Source organism: Calypte anna, chromosome 2 (genome assembly GCF_003957555.1).
Source record: "Calypte anna isolate BGI_N300 chromosome 2, bCalAnn1_v1.p, whole genome shotgun sequence".
NCBI classification, from domain to species: domain Eukaryota; kingdom Metazoa; phylum Chordata; class Aves; order Apodiformes; family Trochilidae; genus Calypte; species Calypte anna.
Genome location: NC_044245.1, coordinates 99,120,343 through 99,139,869, shown reverse-complemented (window position 1 = coordinate 99,139,869; position 19,527 = coordinate 99,120,343). Strand labels below are relative to the sequence as shown.

Sequence of the window (19,527 nt, the reverse complement as noted above, 5' to 3'; positions counted from 1 at the left end):
CTTGCGCTCCATGGAAAGCATCCTTAAAGACCTGCCAGTTCTGCTCTGCTCCCTTGTCCCCAAGGGCCATATCCCATGGGGTCCTATTTACTAACTCCTAGAAGAGTTGGAAGTTCGCTTTCTAAAGTCTATAGTCCTGACTATGCTTCTAATCTAAGCATAGAATTATTTCCTAATCCCTTAGGACAGTGAACTGCACTAGTGCATGACCACTGCAGCCCAGGCTGCCTTCAACTTTAATATCCCTGATGAGTTCACTTGCATTTGTGACCATCAGGTCCAATAGCACACCGCCTCAGGCAGGGTATATCAGTTTATGCAGCAATTTTTTATAAGAAGATGTCCTTTGGTTGCTATAGTGTATGTGAATAAATGCTTAGAAGGGAGACACAAAGCCTCTGCAAGGTGTAGTGATGGGTAGCTGAGGACTGGTTAATGACAAATGGCTTCTACTGGTAGAGCTTTTTGCAGAGTTAACATCTGCACAGTAAACAAAACCTGTAAGGTTACACTTTAAAAAGTTTGTCACTCCAACTGGTATCAACGTAAATTTTTTTCACATTGTACCTGATCATTTTTCAACATCAAATTCTAATTCACAGCCAAGCACCAGATGCCGTGATATGATCCTTCCCAGATGTAAAATCTCCGGAGGTTTCATGTCTACAAAATAAAAGCTACCCAGGAATATCCTATTTCATTTAATACTAGCCTTGGAAATCTTTCATCTGGTCCTTCCATATAAAGTGTAACCAGACAGCACACATGTGTAATTTCACTAGACAGTGAAAAGCTTTTTTTAACCCAGGGAATACAGTAGGCTAGAAGCACCAGCACAAACAAACACACAGACAAAATTTCAGTAATCGGGTGCTTCCAAAGAACACTCTGAGATTATTCTATCCTTTGATGCTGTAGTTCTAAGATTTCATTTTCCCAGCGAATGCAAGTTTATTTGAAAAGCACTTCAGCAAGCCTGTAGTCATAAGGTGAAATCTATTTTTGAAGCCACAGCAAGGCAAAGAAAAGACATATGTGATGACACAGGAATATCTCTCAATGATACCTTCCTCTGCTTTTTACCTCCCCTCAGTGAACGTTTGCCAGAAACCTGTTTGCAGACGTATTATACAAGCTGAGCTACTTTCTCCCAGTACTCCTGTGACCACTCATCTGTTTTTGAAAACATAAAACTTTTTCCCTACTTTTTTTTTCTAGGATACAGAATAACATTATGCAAGATTTAGTGGGGATTTTCCACCACCTGCAACAGATGATAGATTCTCAAGTGCAGTGGAAGAACCAAAGTAAGAAAATTAAGTTTTCCATGCCATTAAGGTAATGTGAGAAACAGAAAAGGGAGAGCAATTCAGACCTGTGAGTTTGATGCCTGCTCAGAGTAAAACAAATCACATAAGTATTGCTTCTTTTTGCTATTTAAGGCAGAATCAACCACAAAGCTCTGGTTCCTGTAAACAATGCAGCCTTCCAGCAACTCCTGTGCTGTGAAAAGTTTTCCAAGTTTAGACAGCTTCTCACTTTGCTTTGTCTCTTGAGTTGATAAATACTTCTCATATTCTAATTACTGGAAGACAATACAAATTTGGAGATCACTCATTGTTCTTCTGTTACTCAAGAATGTTTCAGTTTAATAAAAAAATATAAAGTCAAGAGAACAGGATGTACGGGCAGTAACACAGACACTAGATTTTTAATGCAGTTTGTGAGTGTCTTATTTGGGTATCTTGCATAATTTCATAGCCTGTGTTGGTACCCCTGGGGTGCTCAGCCACAACTCATGCTTTCCGCTTTAGACTTCTGTGCCAATCTGAGCTGGAGACAGCCTCTTGTTTCACAGGTACCAGGCAAGTCAGAGGAGTATGCCTCAGCAAGAAGGCCTGCAAAGGCTTCTTTCAGAACAGGGCAAGCAGGACTCTGAAAAGCTTTTGGTCCATGAGTTGTGCATTTCTAGCAAAACCTGACTTCCCTTTGGAAAGCCTGGGAAACACAGGGCTGTGCACATTCCTGTTTTCTAAAAACCTTCTCTTGGCTTCAGACAAGAAAGGGCTGTGTGCTCCTGCAAGGGAGGTACCTCACAGAATCACAGAATCATCCAGGTTGGAAAGGACCTCTGAGATCACCAAGTCCAACTCCTGATCGACTACCACTGTGGTTACCAGACCATGGCACTGAGTGCCACATCAGTCTCTTCTTAAAAACCTCCAGGGATGGAGAATCCACCACCTCCCTGGACAGCCCATTCCAGGGAAGAGCTTAATTCCATGCCCTCTTGTCTTACTGGTATCTGCTTGGGAGAAGAGACTGACACTCCGTCTGGCTACACCCTCCTTTCAGGGAGTTGTAGAGAGTGATGAGGTCTCCCCTGAGCCTCCTTTTCTCCAGACTGAACACCCCAAGCTCCCTCAGCCCTTCCTCACAGGACTTGTGCTGGATCCCTTCACAGCCTCCTTGCCCTCCTTTGGACCTGCTCCAGCACCTCAGTCTCCTTCCTGAGCTGAGGGGTCCAGAACTGGACACAGGACTCAAGCTGTGGCCTCACCAGTGCTGAGTACAGGGGCAGAATCCCTCCCCTGGACCTGCTGGCGATGCTGTTCCTGATACAGGCCAGGATGCCATTGGCCTTCTCAGCTACCTGGGCACACTGCTGGCTCATGTTCAGCTTCCTGTCAATCCAGACTCCCAGGTCCCTTTCTGCCTGGCTGCTCTCAGCCACTCTGTCCAGAGCCTGGAGCTCCCCATGGGGTTGTTGTGGCCAAAGTGCAGGGCCCGGCACTTGGCCGTGTTGAACCTCATCCCGTTGGAATCAGCCCAACTCTCCAGTCTGTCCAGGTCCCTCTGCAGAGCCCTCCTGCCTTCCAGCTGATCCAGATTCCCCTCCAAGTTAGCGTCATCTGCGAATTTGCTAATTGTGGACTCAATCCCCTCATTTAAATCATTGATGAAGATATTAAACAGAACCAGGCCCAGCACTGATCCCTGGGGACACCACTGGCGAGCAGCCACCAATTGGATCAGCACCGTTCACCACCACTCTCTGGGGGCCTCCAGCAGTTCCTAACCCAGCACAGGGTGCTGCTGTCTGAGCCCTGGGCTGACAGCTTTTCCAAGACGATGCTACGCGAGATGGTGTCCAAGGCCTTGCTGAAGTCCAGGCAGACCACATCCACAGCCTTCCCCTTATCCTCCAGGCGAGTCACCTGGGCATAAAAGGAGATCAGGTTGGTCAGACAGGACCTGCCCTTCCTAAACCCGTGCTGGCTGGGTCTGACACCCTGTCCACTTGTAGGTGCTGTGTGATTGCCCCCAGGATGTTCTGCTCCATAACCCTGCCAGGCACAGAGGTCAGGCTGACAGGCCTGGAGTTTCCTGGGTCCTCCTTTTGTCCCTTTTTGTGGATTGGTGGCATGTTTGCCAACTTCCATCCACATGAGACCTCCCCAGTGAGCCAGGACTGTTGGCAAATGATGGAGAGCAGCTTGGTGAGCTCTTCCCCAGCTCCCTCATCAACCTTGGGTGGATCTCATAGACTTGTGAAGATCCAGGTGGTTGAGTAGGTCAATAACTGTTTCCTCCAGGATTATAGGGAGGTTCTCCTCCTTTGTCTGTCCCTCCTGAAGAGTCTGTAGCCACCCATGGCAGCACTCCAGTCATGCGAGTCATCCCACCACGTTTCTGTGATGGAGACTACATTACAGCTTTCCTGCTGCACAGTGGCTTTCAGCTCCTCGTTTGTTTCCCATATTGTGTGCATTGGTGTACATGCACTTCGGCTGGGCTGCTGATTTCACTCTTAACTCGGGCTTTCCTTGGGCTCATCTCTGGAGAGCCTGGTTTTAATCCCCTCCCTGTTGGGAAGAGTGCAGTGGACAACACGCAGATTAATATAATCAAAGTATTGCCATTTATTGAGAGTAGCAGTAGCCGTTTTATACACAGTCAGGCTGATAACATAACATAATATAAGCATATTGCTGATCAGTACAACACATTCTTCATATACCACAGGGCACTATCTAACTGGTTAAATACAATTGTTCATGTGCTGTCTTATGGGATGCTTTCCCACCCTGGTATTCTTTTCTGCTGCCAACTCCTGTATCTTTTGCCTGTAGCTGATCTTTTAGTAACCTTGCAGCTGGGCCTCAAGGTCCTCAGCTCACTCTGGCTAAAGCCACATGAGCCAGGATTGCTCACATGTCCATTTTCTTCCAAAGATTCTCCAACACCTCCCCCTCCAAACCTAGTATAAAGCCCTCCTGATCATCCCTGCCAACTTACGGGCAATAGTCCTTTTGCCTCAGCTAGACAGATGAAACCCATTTGGTTTGAGGGCATTAGGTACCATGGAATTCGCCCCATGGTCAAAGAACCCAAAACCCTGCCAGCAACACCAGTTCCTAAGCCATCAGTTAACCCGTGGCATCTCCCTTAGTTAGTTCCCTCATCCATCGCTGTCACTAGAGGGATGGAGGAGGAGAACACAAATTGGGCTCATGATCCCTTCACCAGCTGCCCCAAGTCCTTGAAGTCTCTCTTAACTGAATGGGTGCTTCTCCTTATTACATCAGCATCTCGCTATCACCTCACCATTACATCATTATTACCTCCAACCTCCCCGGCACTGCGGGCAGCCCCTGCACAGGCGACACCACGCACAGAGCTTTCGGGGAAAGAGACGGCCTTCCGCATCAAACTGGGAGCTGTGACCCCTTTCACAACCACGCCAGCAGCTGCGCCAACACAACCTCCCACCACCACCACTACAGCGCCACAGAGCCCCCATCGCCGCCCGGACACCGCCCGCCCACCGCCACTGCGCAGGCGCCGTGAGGAGGCGGAGTCCCGCGCCCCTCCCCTCGCCGCCCACTGAGCCTTGCTGCGTTCCGTAGCGGCAGCGCAGGGAGGCGGAGTGCCGGGTAGGGCCCAGGGTCAGGCAGGCCCGACGTGCTGGCGAGATGGCGGCGCAGAAGATTAACGAAGCGCTGGAGCACATCGCTAAAGCGGAGAAATAGTGAGCAGAGGGGAGGAGAGGGAGGTCGGGAGGTGGGGGAGGCTGGCGAGTGGGTGCGATGGCTGCCAGCTCACCGCCCGAGCTGTCAGGCCCGCCTGGCTCTGCTGCCCTATGAAAGCTTTGCATCGCCTCCTGCTCGGGCAGGGCTCCGCGCAGCGCGCTGCTTGCCGCCGCAGCTGCCCTCTCCCGCGGCGTCCGAGTCCTGGAGCTGCTGTCTGCCGGCTGAAGGCTGCGGCTGTGTTAACCCCTCTTCATCCCTTGGCCGGCGCGGGGGGGGGGAGGGCGTGGTTCTTGGGAGTTGTAGTTCTCGCCGGCGCCCGTGGTGGGAGTGGAGGCCTCGGGAGGACTACAGCTCCCATGGTGCTTCGCGGGGAGTGGTGCGGACGGGGGAAGCTCCTGGGATGGTGGCGACCCTGCGGAGGGAGGTGAGGGAGGTACAGTGTGTGTCAGGCGAGTGGGACCTTTGGGGAAGGGGAGGGGAAGCTCCGGACTGGGGGAGGATGGTGCAGGGAGCGGGAGGAGGTGGCTGCCCGGGCCCTCTTCTTTCTCAGGCGTCCCCTCCTCATCGGGGGTGGGAAATAAAGGGCGTTTTTCTTGGCTAAACTGGGAGGATCAAGCTAAAATCTCGTGTCTGTGAGGCGGTAGGGCTCAGAGACATGAAGGCTGATAAGTTTAGGGCCATGAAGTAGCCTCTATTGCTGTGACCCTAACTGGAGATCGAGGGCAGTCACTTCTGCTGAAGGTAGCAGGAGGCAGACAAACTGGAGAAAAGAGTTACATGAACTGTGGGGAACAAGAGAGCTTAACTTTGCTGAGATAGAATATTTGCTTGCTTCCTGCCTATGAGAAAACTGTGTTGTTTTTTTTTTTTTCTAGGTAGCCTCAAAGATCTCTGCTGATGTTTAGCTGAGAGAGCTTAACATTTATATGACAGTCTTTTAATGTGAATATAGTAATTTTGCTCATAAGTCTCAATTTCACAGACCACAGCATAGCTGTAACAAAGCCAACTGATTCAATGGTGCTGTCATTTTAGTAAGAATCATGACAGGCCACCCAGAAATCCTGATAATGGGAAGTATAAACTGTGATAGAGGAGAGACATCCTCAGAATAGCACAAAATGGTGTCAGAGTATCTTATTCAAATTACTTGGCCAAAAGTGCCTTTCATTGAAGTTCATTTTAAGCTTAACCTGGAAGACATTTGAAATAAAAGGTGCCTTAAACTGTTTGCAGGTTAAAGCTTGTGTATTTCAGCTTTGAGGCTTTGCCTCTGATAATAATAAGACACTCTAAAGGCTTGCTTTACAGTTTGGTAATGTGGCTTTCATTCAAGTAAGAAAACAAAGCCCACCAACACAGGATCTATAAACAACTGTTTTTTTCAATATTAAGTATATGCTTAATGAAGTGCTTGCCTGAAACAATTACAGAAGTGCACTCTAAACTTATGGTAATTTTTATAAGGTTTTTTTTTTTTTCAGAAGTGAGGATGTCATAGTATTGAAATTGACATTGCCTAATGACTCACCCAATTTTGCAATGTATATTTTCTCATGTATATATATATTTTTGTGTGTGTGGCATGATTCAGTGTCATGCTCCATTTTAGACATATAAATGACCTGTGAGTCTTTGTGTTTGTAAGTAAATTCTTTCATTTGTGAACTCAGTGGAAAGTCTTTGATAATCCTTAGCAGCAAAAAATTACTATAAAGGAACACTGGGAATTTTGTGGTCTGTGACAAAAGATACTGTCATGTCTTGTGGTATTAGGCATCTTGAGGTACTGTATTGGGGCAAGTGGAAGTATTATTCTTCTGTTGGCCTTTTACAGTTCAGGAGCTGAACTTGAGTTTCTCTGGGAACAGTAGAGGCATGTTAGGGTGATGGGTGTAACTATGGGAGAATTTTGGTGCAGTTCCTTACAATGCTGGCATTTATTTTCATAGTAGTGTTACCACCATAGTATTGGTATATAGATAATTGCTCCTTTTCAGAGGTAGACCAAAATTTTTAAATACGTGTGAAGAGCTTTGGGGATAATACATAAATTTTTAACCAATTATTTATAGGCCTTTCTTCTTGCATTTCAGTCTGAAAACTGGATTCTTAAAGTGGAAACCAGATTATGACAGTGCAGCTACAGAATATGGGAAGGCAGGTATGCATGGCTGTAAATATGGTCACATAATTTATGTTTTCAGAGTATTCTTATTTTAACTGTGCTTCTGTGTATAAGTAAAACTGTTGAGAAGATAAAGTAAGATGGAACAACAAACAAAATACTCTTAATAGCACGTGAAATAAATTTCAGATCGTACTTGGAGATCTAAAACAGCTGTCAAAACAATTTTTTTTCCAGCTTATGACTTTTACTTTGTATATTTCTACATGTGATAAAAATAAAGCTTTCTTTCTTTCACTTGTCCACCCACTAATCCTATGACTTTGCCTACAAAACCACCACAAATATTTGAGCTGCTTTTAAAACTTTGCTTTTTCATCATCTTATGAAGTATGTCCTGACAAAGAATGTTTCAATGAGGAAGTGATGCTGAGATGCTGCCAGGTTTGTTTGGTTTTTTGGTTGTTTTACTGTGTTTTTTTCCCATCTCTCTCTCCCCCCCCCTTTTTTTTTTCTTTCCTGTTGCAATTGTCACACTGAATATAAAATTTTTACTGGTTGATTTCTTTTTGCTCTCAGTTTTCTCTTTGTGTAGTTACTACAAAAATTTTTTTGCTTCTTACTTTAGGCATTATTACACATTCGTTTAAGTCTGAACAAAAAATATAAAGACCTGGAACAGCAATTAGGGCATTGGTAAATTAAAATTTATTTTAAATCCTACTTTTTTATCATATCAATCTAATGGAGATCAAAATACATATTTGTACCAGAAGTGGTTGGGTTGGGGAAGTTGTTCTAAGTATTCACTGTTGATGCTACATTTCTATTCCTGCCATACTGATTTTTATAGCCTCTAATGATTGAAACTATATACGTATATGTATGCATTCCTGCAATTCCATAATTAAAATACAGAGTTAATGAGTTCTAAAACCCAGCTGAACACATTGTGCAGAATGTGTGGTACAGTGGTGGTATGAAAGTGTCGTTGACAATAAATATTTTCAGTGGTAACTGACTAATGAAGCAAGGAAGACTGTTGTGGGATATTTTGTTGTGAGATCTTTCTAAACTAGACATGAATTGAATAGAAGTGGTAAAGCAAGGAAAATGACAAGCTGTAAGTAAGAACTTCATTTGATTTCTTGCAGCTGTTGCCTTCAAGAATGCCAAGCAGTTTGACCAGGCAAAGGATGCCTGCTTACGGGAAGCTCAGGCACATGAAAACAACAAAGCGTATCTTTTCACTGACTTGTTAATTTTTTTTTTTTTTTTGAATACTTGCTATTTAAAATGGGGCAAAGGGTTTGGCAGGAGATGTTTTAATGTATATCTGCATTTTGTAAGTCTAACAAAATGATCCTTTAAAAGACTGTTCCTGAGTGGGAATACTGAAGAACTGGTTTTGTGAGAAAATCTGTGTTTCTGGTAACAGAAACAGGCTCAACAGTGCCTGAGATATCTAGGTACTGCATCGTTATTTTAATTTTTTATTTAAATACCTACAAATGGATAGTATAAAATAAATGCAGCTCTGACACTATGACAATACTTGTCGTAGTGTTTGGTAACTAGGAACATATTTTTAGTAAATGTGCTTCTTATCAGATGTACAGGCAGTTATCATTTGGTATATTGCATTTATTCTGTTGTTAGAAGCATATATTTTGGACACCTGGCCTGCAAATATAGATTTCATTCAATTTATTGGGATTCCTTGTTTTGGAAGTAGTACCTGTATAAGATAGTGTATACTAATAATTTTTCTGCATTATATTTTTGTGGTTTTTATCCTTGACTTTGACATTGTTACTTCCAGTCTCTTCCATGCTGCCAAGTAAGTACAGAAGCACTGAGTAATCTGCAAGAAATTTTCTAACATGGTACAAGAATGAACATTCCTTTTGATCTCTTTGTACTAAATGATATGGCCCAAGTGATTTTGGTGTTTCAGAATCAGTTTAGTGGAAGTGCGGGCTAGGAAGTTGAAAACCTCCACTGGTCATCTGAAGAAATGATAAGTTTGTTCTTGAGCATATTTTGTTGTAATTTTTCTTAGATTAACTTTCTGTAATTTTGAAATTCTGTATGGTTGATGTTATAATTTTTTTTTAATTACCAAGTACTTCAAAACAAACAGATAATGACAAATAATCCAAATATTGCTTGTGGATCAGATAAGAATAGATTTTAAGTGGGCAGTGTGGCTAAAGTACTTCATTTGTGGAAGATAATATTACATGGGCGCTGTCTTATTAAGTAAAACACTTGAAACACCTTTAAAGCACTAAAAGTAACAGGTGATAGCTGATGCATGGTAACTTTTGCTGTTTTCTTTCAACTTGCTAAAACACACCTTATTTAACTAAATTGTACATTTTTTCTTTGCAGAGCTTATGAACAAGCTGGTATGATGCTAAAGGTACTTTCAAGTACTAGTTCTTGTTAAAAAATTCTGTTCTAGTGAAGAATGTTGTGTACTGGACCATTTTACAAATATATGTAAGCGAAAAGTATAGTAAAGTGGTATTTTTCTGTTGATTTAGTCCCCACCATTATCCAAAATTGGTTAGGGAAGTGACATTTGTACCTGGGGGAAAAAAGTGCTTTTCCTTTTGTAGAACGAAGGGTAAAGGTCTCCTTTCAGAAGATAATGTAAAAGTGGTGCTGCTTTTGCTCTAAGCTACCACAAAGTCAGTCCTTACCTGAAGGTTTGGTACACAAAAGTGAATTTTGTGAAGTTGGTGGTCAGCATTCACTAGTTGTAAGAGTTGGTAAAGAAAGATTAAAATCTTAATAAATAGGTTATTATAGTTTGCAGAAGTACAGTTTGTGATAGCAGTGTCTCTCTGGCTGTTGTGCAGGAGATGCAGAGGCTCCCTGAAGCAGTTCAGCTGATTGAGAAAGCCAGTATGATGTACCTGGAGAATGGGACACCAGACACAGCAGCTATTGCACTGGAACGGGCTGGAAAGTAAGTCTGGGATACTGGGGGCTAAAATGCATGCACAGGGCATGGGTATGTCTTTGGTATTCTTTCTTGTCTTTTTGATGCTTCTAAGTAAATAAACTATTTCATCTGAAGAGAAATTATTTATGTTTATTACAGGATAATAGAAAATGTGTGCCCAGAGAAAGCTGTGCAGCTCTATCAGCAAGCAGCATCTGTGTTTGAAGTAAGTGGGGGCTTTTTTGGGTGTTTGCTTTCTGATTTTTTTTTTCCTCACCAGCAAATAATTTTTCAGTCCTAAAAAGTATGCAAAAATGAATGGCTTGGTGTTTCAAGCCAGCTATAAAGTTAAGAAAAAGGCTAACATTAGGTTCTATATTATGTTTCCTTCCTTTCACACCAGTGGCTGAGTATTGAAGCTAAAGGCTTCTTATGCTGTAGAGAAGGAAACTGTAAAAGTTAGGAGTCAGTCTGCTTTTTTTCTCTCAGTTGGAGACTTGACTGAATCTACATTTTGTATGTTGTCAAGTTTTCTTCCTCGTGTTGGGCAGCCAGCTGGGTAGGTTTTAGGGTCTGTTGTTGAGTCCTGAAGCGTAAGGAAGTTAAATCCTTGAAGGCACAGAAGAGATGACTTTGCTTGATGCTCTACCCATCCCATGAGAAGATGATTTGGCTTTCACTGCTGCCTTTGGCATACTTTTCTATCATCAGTTGTTGCATGTTTCCAGATTAGCAGATTTCCATTAGTGTTTCGTTGCTCTGTAGATCCATGTGGGAGGTGGCTGTGGGACTTGTGTGCACCAATACTCTTCACGTTTCCTTTGAATGTGTCAGCTACTGATACAATAATTAGCAGCTGTTCTAAGTTACACATAACATACTTACATTAGGGTCTTGTGGTCTTAATTCCATGCAAATTAAATATGAATGATGATTCATGATTAAATATGAATGCTTTTTCTCCTTCTCTAGAATGAAGAACGTTTACGGCAAGCATTAGAAATGCTAGGGAAGGCATCAAGACTTCTAGTCAGAGGACGCAGGTATAGCTTGGTGGCTTCTTTTTTTAATGTAGTTGTATCTTTAATAGTGATTTTTCACTGTTAGTGGTATTTTTTTCTCTCTGTTTTTTTTGTTTGTTAGTTTGGTTTTGGTTTTTTGGTTTTTTGTTTTTTCCTTGGTGTTGTTTGGTTTATATATTGGTACTTTATTCGTCTTTGAGACACACTTCTGTACTAAGATTGATTGATTCTGTGGGGTATGCCATCTTTATCCAGGAACCACTGTTTTATGTTCTGGGATAGGAGAACATGGGCTGTAAAGCTTTGTTTGCTTTTTGTTTGTTGAATAGCTGGAAAGCACATGCAACAGTTTTTATGACTTCTCACAGAATCACTGAGGCTGAAAAGGACCTCTGAGATGATCAAGTCCAGCCTCTGACCTCACATATCACATCATCTATACCATGGCATTAAGTGCCATATGCAGTCTCTTCTTAAGACACCTTCAGGGATGGTGACTCCACCACTTCCCTGGGCAGTCCTTTCCAATGTCTTTTTGTTGTTTTTTCTGCACTAACACGTAGAAAGTACTTAAAAGTCTTCTATAACTGTTTAATATAAAACAGGGGAATTAGGTGACTAGTGCAAGGAAAGAAATCTGTTTGCAGCAGTATGATTCTCAACTTCTTAAGGAATGTATCTTGGAGTCTCAATGGGTATTTATTTTAGTTGTTAATTGCTAGCAGCAAACTGGATCTGCAGTTGAGCTTAGACTTCCTTCATTGAGACATTCAGTTCCATTAAGAGATTGTCTGGATTTCTAACTACTTCTAAACCACTTCATTTCAGTGCAAAATTGTAGTCAGAAAAGAAAATTTACAAAGTAAGTTGAAAGTGTGTCTGTGAAATTCAGTGATCAAAGCTTCAGAACATCTGAAATACTTGGTTGCTATGCTGCTTGATAGCTCAGGTGTGCTATTGCTAATTTCTAAGTTTTAATATGATGATTAAAAGAGTGTTCAAACTGAAAAGCAGTTACTATGACTTAATATTGATAGTTTATGGATATCAGACTTACTGAGAGCTTATAGTAACCTTAGGACATGGAGAAATCTGTTAATGTACATAAGAGGACATTCATGTTGTACAATATTATGAGTAATGAGGTTTCTCTGAATGAATACCAGAGATGATGTTCTGCACAAATGCAAAACAAATGGCTGACTATATATTTCCTTGTCTTGTCTTTTAGTAAGATCTACTGCTGATTTTTAGTTGTACTACTTTTTATTCTAGTGAAATTGCTGGTATAATGTTTAAACATTTTATAATGAGCCTCAGGTTCATTATGCTGTATTCCTGGCACTGATACTTTGAACTTCTCTTTTTTTAGGTTAGATGAGGCTGCACTCTCTCTTCAAAAGGAGAAAAGTATTTACAAGGAAATTGAAAATTATCCTACATGCTATAAGGTAAATTCTAATAGACAGTTTCTGATAGTGCAGTTTAAGTTTTTCTGGGTAACTAATAGCAGCTGACATCTGACTGATAGTATGTACCTTTTGAATCAATGATATGTTTCTTGCTAAATGCTGAGAATTTGTGATGGTGTATGTTTCCCCAATCTTTTAATTGTTTTGTTTTGTTTTGTTTTGTTTTTCACTACTAGATTATTGAAGTTAAGATGCTGTTACCTACCAGAGCTGTAAAAAACAATGAATACATGAAAAACATTCTGAAAAATAACTAACTATACAAACTATTACGTGGTGCAACAGTTCATTACAATGTTACAGGTTATAATCTGTTTTGTCCTAGTTGATAATATGGCTTACTACTTTGTTCTTACTCTCTTGTGATCTTAAAAAATATTGTGGATCATAAGGACCTTTTTCACATTAAATATTAACAATCCAGTATTTTTCTCATATTTTACTGTTAATTTCTAAAGAATCACTGTCTTGTTTGTGTTGTTTTTGTTTGTTGTTTGTTTGTTGTGTGTTTTTTGTTTAGAAAACTATTGCTCAAGTTTTAGTTCATCTTCACAGAAATGACTATGTTGCTGCAGAAAGATGTGTGAGGGAAAGTTATAGGTAAGTCTGCTTCATGTTCTATTATCCTAAATCAAATGTTTTCTTTGTGTAGGTCTGTACTTATGAAAGAGCAATGGAAATGCTGTCAAGAAATTTTAAGCCTGTACTTAATGTTGAATTACAGTGGAATAATAGCCTGGCATATGGCTATAGGGACTTTCTCTTCACTCCTTAAAGATTTAACTGTAGTAACTGTGGTGAGTGTTCTTAGTGAGCCTAAAATAAAAAGTTAGTAATAAACAAGTAGTTATGTGTGGCAGGTGAATCGAGATGGAAATTAGAGGCCTTCCAGATTTTACCCATGTTAAAAGCTGAGGAGAATAGTGTTACAGCTGTGATTCTTGCCTTACTGATATACTTTGGGTTGTGTCTTTTTTTTTTCTTTTTTCAGATGGAACAGAGATGGATTAGATATTGTAAACCAATATTCAGATTTAAACCTGGGTGTTTCTGGGTGTTGCTAACTGAATTTTAATTGTTTCAGAATCTTTTTGTCATTTCATGTGTGGAGATTCTTCACAAGCTGAAACTCTCAACTTGTCATTATCGTATTTTTAAAGTTTGAGGATGGAAGTATGGAATGCAGTCTTAAAATGTGCAGTAACAGCTTCCAGTATAATCAATTAAACTATCTAGTATTGGGATTAGGTTGAGAGATAGATTCATCTAAATATTAAGTTCACAGCATGTAAATTACTGTGTTTCTAGTTCTGTTGATCTAGGAGATCTTGTCCTTGTCATATGCAGGAATTATTATTAATTTTTAAACTTTTTTTAAATTAATTTTTTAACTTGTTGATAGAATTGAAAGATAATTTAGGAAGTGGAAAGGAGTCCAGTTGAATGCATTGAAATAAAGAGGACATTCTTCACACTTAAGAAAATTCTTATGTCAGAATCTGGATTAGTGCTTAACACCCTGGTTTCAGAGGCTATCCCAGCAACTCCATTTCAGCTTTCATAAGGAGTTAAGTAAACAAGTACTGAAACACCAGATTTTTACTTAAATGGTTCTAGTGAAAATGACCTGAACATATGTCAGAGTTATACTCTACCTCTTTTAGAAAGATCAGTCTTTGAGCATCTTTCTCATATATTCCAGGTCCTCAATTAGAAACTCTTAACAGAATTTTGTGTTTAAGGTGGAGACTTTTTATTATTAGTGATGAAAAATTAAAATATTGTAATCTCTTTTTGTCTTGACTATGATTGCAGTCTTATTGTAAGCATGCAGATTAATATGGCTGACTATTTTATGGATAAGAGCCATGTATCTGGTGAAATCAAAGTGGTTATAGGCAGTTTTGTGGAATAAACAGTCCATCAGATTCTTAAAAGGTGCTTATTCCTCTGCTGATTATCAGCAGCATTTAAAAGTAGAATAGCCAAGTATCACTTAAATTGCTGAAATTCCCTAAATGAACACTGAATTTCCTTTAGTATACCAGGTTTTAATGGAAGTGAAGACTGTGCAGCACTAGAGCAACTTTTAGAAGGGTATGACCAGCAAGATCAGGATCAAGTTTCTGAAGTCTGTAATTTGCCACTATTCAAATACATGGACAATGATGTAAGTAGGTCTTTCCTTTGAATTTTTTAAAAAATAGTCGTTTTGCTTGCTCAGGATGGGGGATTTTTTAAATTCTAGTAGAGGAATATAAGAAGAGCACTGTCTGTGTATTTGTTGTGACTTGCTTTGTTATCCTGCCCTGTGCCTATGAACTTTGTGTGTTCTTTGACTTTGCTGCCTGCCAATGTAAATTCCCACAATGTTGTTCCTTTCAGACACTGGGAGAGCTTAGGTGAAAGAGCAGTGTGTTATGGATGTGCTAAGTTTATTGGAGTTCCCTTCTGCTTCATTCCTTAAGGCCAGAACAGTTTGCAGCTTATGCTTTACCTATGGAAATAGCATATAGCTGATATGAATACCCTAAACAAATACAGAATATGATGCCTACAGGATAGCATTGTTGAATATTTGGAGTTTTTTTCAGAGCTTATTCCCAAGCAAGGTACTAACTAGTGCTTTTTTGTGTGTAATGGAGTTCTCGTATCCTCACTCATTTTTTGTTTTGGTTTGGTTTTATGTTTTTTGTTTAATTATTTGTAGGATATGAAAGGTGTGAATGAGGCATCCACCTGTGCCAAACTTTGACAATGTTGACTAATTTTACTTTGTTACTATATTGAATAGGAAAAATAGATACTAGTCTTACTGAAAGACACTTGTAATAACTATTACTAGTTAGTTTAAACAGAGCTGCATACTGAAAAATTACTGTTTTTTACATAAATCCTAAATCACAAAAGATGTAGGGTGTGGCCGAATAGCCATTATCAATATAGATCTCTCATCCCATTGTCAGTATCTGAGATGGGGAAGAAATGAACCAATGTTAGGCTTATTCTAAGCTGGAAAAATGTACTCTGAAAACAACATTATAAATTTTCTGTACTGAATGTTACCTGCTTGCTCATTGTGAATGTCTGTCAGTGAATTTTGTACGGTGTAGTTCAACAGGATTTTACTTCTGTTATAGTACGGAAATTAAACTTGCCTTGTTGTTGTCAGTATGCCAAGCTTGGTCTTACCTTGGTGGTGCCAGGAGGTGGGATCAAGAAGAAATCACCAAATGCTGCACAAGACAAAGCAAGAGGACCAGCCACAGTGGGCTCTCATGCTGATGAGGAAGAGGATGAATATTCTGGCGGATTATGCTAGCTACAAACAGAGTGTCTGAGATACCTGACTTATTTGTGACATTGAGCATATCCAAAGGTACTAGATTTACCAGAGCTTCATTGCAATTGTGATATGGGAATGCTGATATTAACTTGGCAGCTTCTGGGTACAGTGCAGGAGAAAAAGCATGATTGTACCTATCATCTAGAAACATCTTTGGACTTAAATTTCTTACCTGGTAGGAGCTTCCTCAGGGCCCTGCCTTCAGTTGTTAGGAAAAATTTGAGAGAAATTTTTACTAAAAGCACAGTTTAGAAACCAAAAGAAACCAAAACCCCAGAAGCACTGGAACAGGGAGAGTGGTACGAAGTTTTAAATACTGGTTTTCAACAGCTGATCCTTTTTGGTCCCAGTAATATGTTTGCTGTTGTTTTCCGAGTGAAAAACGTGATCATGCATCTGGCTATTTGTCTCCCATTTAACACTATTTAAGGCAGACTGTGCCAGGCAGAATTTTCAACTGGTATAAACCCTGGGGGGAGCATTCAGTTTATTTCCAAATTTTTTTCTTTTTTTTTTTTTTACTCCATGGCAGAGTATTATTTTAATGCTTTATTCTTTGCAAGCATTATCCAAATGGGTGTGGAAAATACTAAGTCTACCAGCTTGAAATCTATCTTACAAGCTTAAAAGTACACACTTACCTTTCATCTTAAAAAGTTTATTGACCTAAAGTCTTTGGAAATACATGTGTGCATAGTGTTTGTAATGTACATCTTGGTAATAGAAGGAGTGGACACATTTTCTGAGTGGTGTTTGTAAACCATGCAATAACCAAAAAAGAAACTGAAGGTAGCTGATGATGTGCTTGAGTGTAAAGCTGTGAAGACAACATTTTAACAGAAACTCACATGGAATGTTTCAATTATATGTTTGAGTTAATGATTGTTGTAGGTGTTTATTTACTAATCAATACCCTATTTTATGAAGGCATTTCATTCTTTCATATTTTCAATCAAATATCTCTTACAATTGGCATGTTTCAAATTAACTCAAAAATCCAAAGTAACCAAATTTTAATGCATCTTCTCTGTTTGGTTTCAAATCATCCTGTGTTTTGCAAGCTAAACTTCTGTAGTGTCTTAAATTTGTTTGAACATTTTATGCTTAAAGGTTGACAATATGGGAAGCTTTACCTGTTGTCTCTTTCTTCAGAAGAACTTAATCAATTAGTCAAGATCTGCACTAGGGTGAGATCACTTGGAATCCAATAGGGATTTTTATGTGATACATGATGCCCAAAGTTCGATAAACAATAGACCAAAAGCACAGTGTTAAGTGTTGGTGCAGTTTCTGCCACATTAAGGAATCAGATATCTTCAAAACTATCAAGCAAATACCTGACATATATGTGATGTCTGGTGTTTTTTGGTGAAGGTAAATTTTCAGAGGGTTAACACTTTCCTTGAGGGTGGGTAGTATTGATAGCATTGTGATGAGTGCACAAGCTACAGCATGGTTTGCAGCAAAGTCACATTATATGTTTTAATGGGCATTTAACAAGCAGTTCTGTCTCATCTTATTATGTAAAAACCAGCTTGGATTTTAAAGCTATTTGAGACTACACCTACAGTTTTGTGCTGACAGCAAGTTTTCCTTTGTTATTAGTGATGTATATACAAGTTTTTGCTTTTCTATAAAATAGCCTAAATGCAGTTTTGAGAATTGAGTTTCTTTTCATTGATTACAAGTATACATGAAAGGTGGTTTTGAAGAACTGCTGTAGCTTTTTTTTCCACCCTTGGAGCAACTCACTCCAGTTTACTCTATGTCTGATTTCTGGATTTGTTGAGGAAGGTGACAGTGCACTTTTTATGGGGAGTCTTTATCACAGGTAAAAAAAAAAAAAAAAGCACATGTAGGAGGAAGGAGCACTGGTAACACTAAGTAGTGCTCTTCAAGCTTTTTCTACTGCTTCCAATTCTGAAGTAAGTTTTATTGTGTGGTGTGTGTGAACAATTGTATACATCTGAGTAGTTGACATGTATAAGAGGAATATTTGGGAGCCTTGTGTGCTTCTATGAAAGAGCTTGCAGACTTTATTTAAACTGTGCTTGTAGCACCAACAGGCCCTTAATAGAAAAAATTAAAATCAATATATTAAATTCTTAAAGCATACTTTTCATATTGCCAAAAAAAATAATATGGATGTGCAAGACTGTCTTGCCACTCCCAAAGCTTTTCTCTAGTTTTCCTGTGCCAAGTTTGGAAAATCTGGGACAAAAGTAACTTGTTCTAAATATGCTTAGCTGCCATTGAATTGAATGGAACTTTTCTGGATCTTCCAAATAGAATCTTAATCTTTGATTGCAATGTTGCTTCAAAGACCAAATCTGCAGAAACGGTAGTGTCTGAAAATAAGATGGTTTATTTTATATAACTTATTCTCCTATTTTAGGCAATGAAAGTGTTATAGGAATGTTAACTGCCTTTTAGTAAATGTTTAACTATAGAACAAGCTATGTGTATATTATGTGTAAGTGTTTGGTTCTATCTTTCAAAGCAATTTGCACATGTGTGTAAATAACATTTAAGTGATTTAAAATGGAACAAATACCATTTACAGCAAAAAAGTTTCTAAAACCAGTGTTGACTATAAGAAAAATAAAAAGAAATTGTGCATGAAGGCTGATTGGTGGCCAATGCCATGTATATGTAAAATCAGAAAACTCCTAAATTATCTGTAACTTAAGACTCATTTTTTCCAAGTGCAGTGTGAAACCTGTGCTTTATTTGTTCTTTTTCCAAATCTATGGTGTATTAGAATACATAATGTGTTTGTAACAGCTCTACAGATGCTGCTTCTTGAGAAGAGGCTGTGTGTTTCACCAACATGAAAAATAAAACTTGAAACAGACATGTTTGTGCTGGCTTTCCCTGTTGTTGATGAGGTCCTGCTGAGCACGACCATTTGAAAATTAATATTATTTATTCTCAAGCAGATTTTGTGTGTGGTCATTGTTTTGCAGATCTCGTCACCAAGTTTTGTGGGTGTATTATGTGATCACAGAAAAAGTCTTGGCTCAGGTTTGAGTGTCAGTGATGTCCAGTCTTTTTGGCTTATTCAGTAGACATTTGCTTACAGCCCATTTTATTTATCCTCTATTTATTTGTTTCTCTATCTGGCCTTTTGGTATCTTTCTCCTGGTTTTCATTATTGGAGATAGTGACACTCATAGACAGCTCTGTCCACCTAGAATAAAAGTATGTATGCATTTTGCCTTTGCTGACTGTATCAAGGTTGTTATCACTTCTTTTTCCAAGGGCTTGAATTCAGAAAACACAGTTGTTACATTGGGTGATTGTCATGCTTGAGTTTGTTGTCTTTAACAACGTGAAACAGGGAGAAATAATGGGTTCTCCAGTCCTTGGTCTGCCTTTCTCTTGGCTAATCATGCAAAGCATAATTACAGATTAAAAAAAAGACTGTTTCTAATGATATAGATTCTTATATCTGCTATGGAAGTAAAGCACATGTTTCCTCAGATGAGCTGATTAAATGTGGAGCAAATTCTTGAAGTCTTCTGAAATAATACACAGGTATGTTCCAAGCATTACCTGAATATGCTGAGAGGA

At 39.6% G+C, this 19,527-nt stretch overlaps 1 protein-coding gene across 2 annotated transcripts; it reads left to right on the top strand.

The window, feature by feature from the left end:
• Positions 1-4,847: 4,847 nt before the first annotated feature.
• NAPG (NSF attachment protein gamma) lies at positions 4,848-18,894 on the top strand. Of its 2 annotated transcripts, XR_003987203.1 has the most exons (13): positions 4,873-5,032; positions 7,130-7,197; positions 8,316-8,400; positions 8,984-9,001; positions 9,556-9,586; positions 10,029-10,138; positions 10,274-10,340; positions 11,087-11,157; positions 12,509-12,587; positions 13,129-13,208; positions 14,649-14,778; positions 15,781-17,710; positions 17,749-18,894. XR_003987203.1 is itself a non-coding variant. In XM_008505521.2 (12 exons), exons 1-12 carry the CDS (start codon positions 4,977-4,979, stop codon positions 15,928-15,930), a joined length of 945 nt encoding a protein of 314 aa, XP_008503743.1. In that variant the 5' UTR covers positions 4,848-4,976; the 3' UTR covers positions 15,931-18,808. The 2 variants fall into 2 exon arrangements, 1 of the variants encoding a protein (XP_008503743.1); XM_008505521.2 differs by having other exon boundaries at positions 4,848-5,032; positions 15,781-18,808.
• Positions 18,895-19,527: the final 633 nt, after the last annotated feature.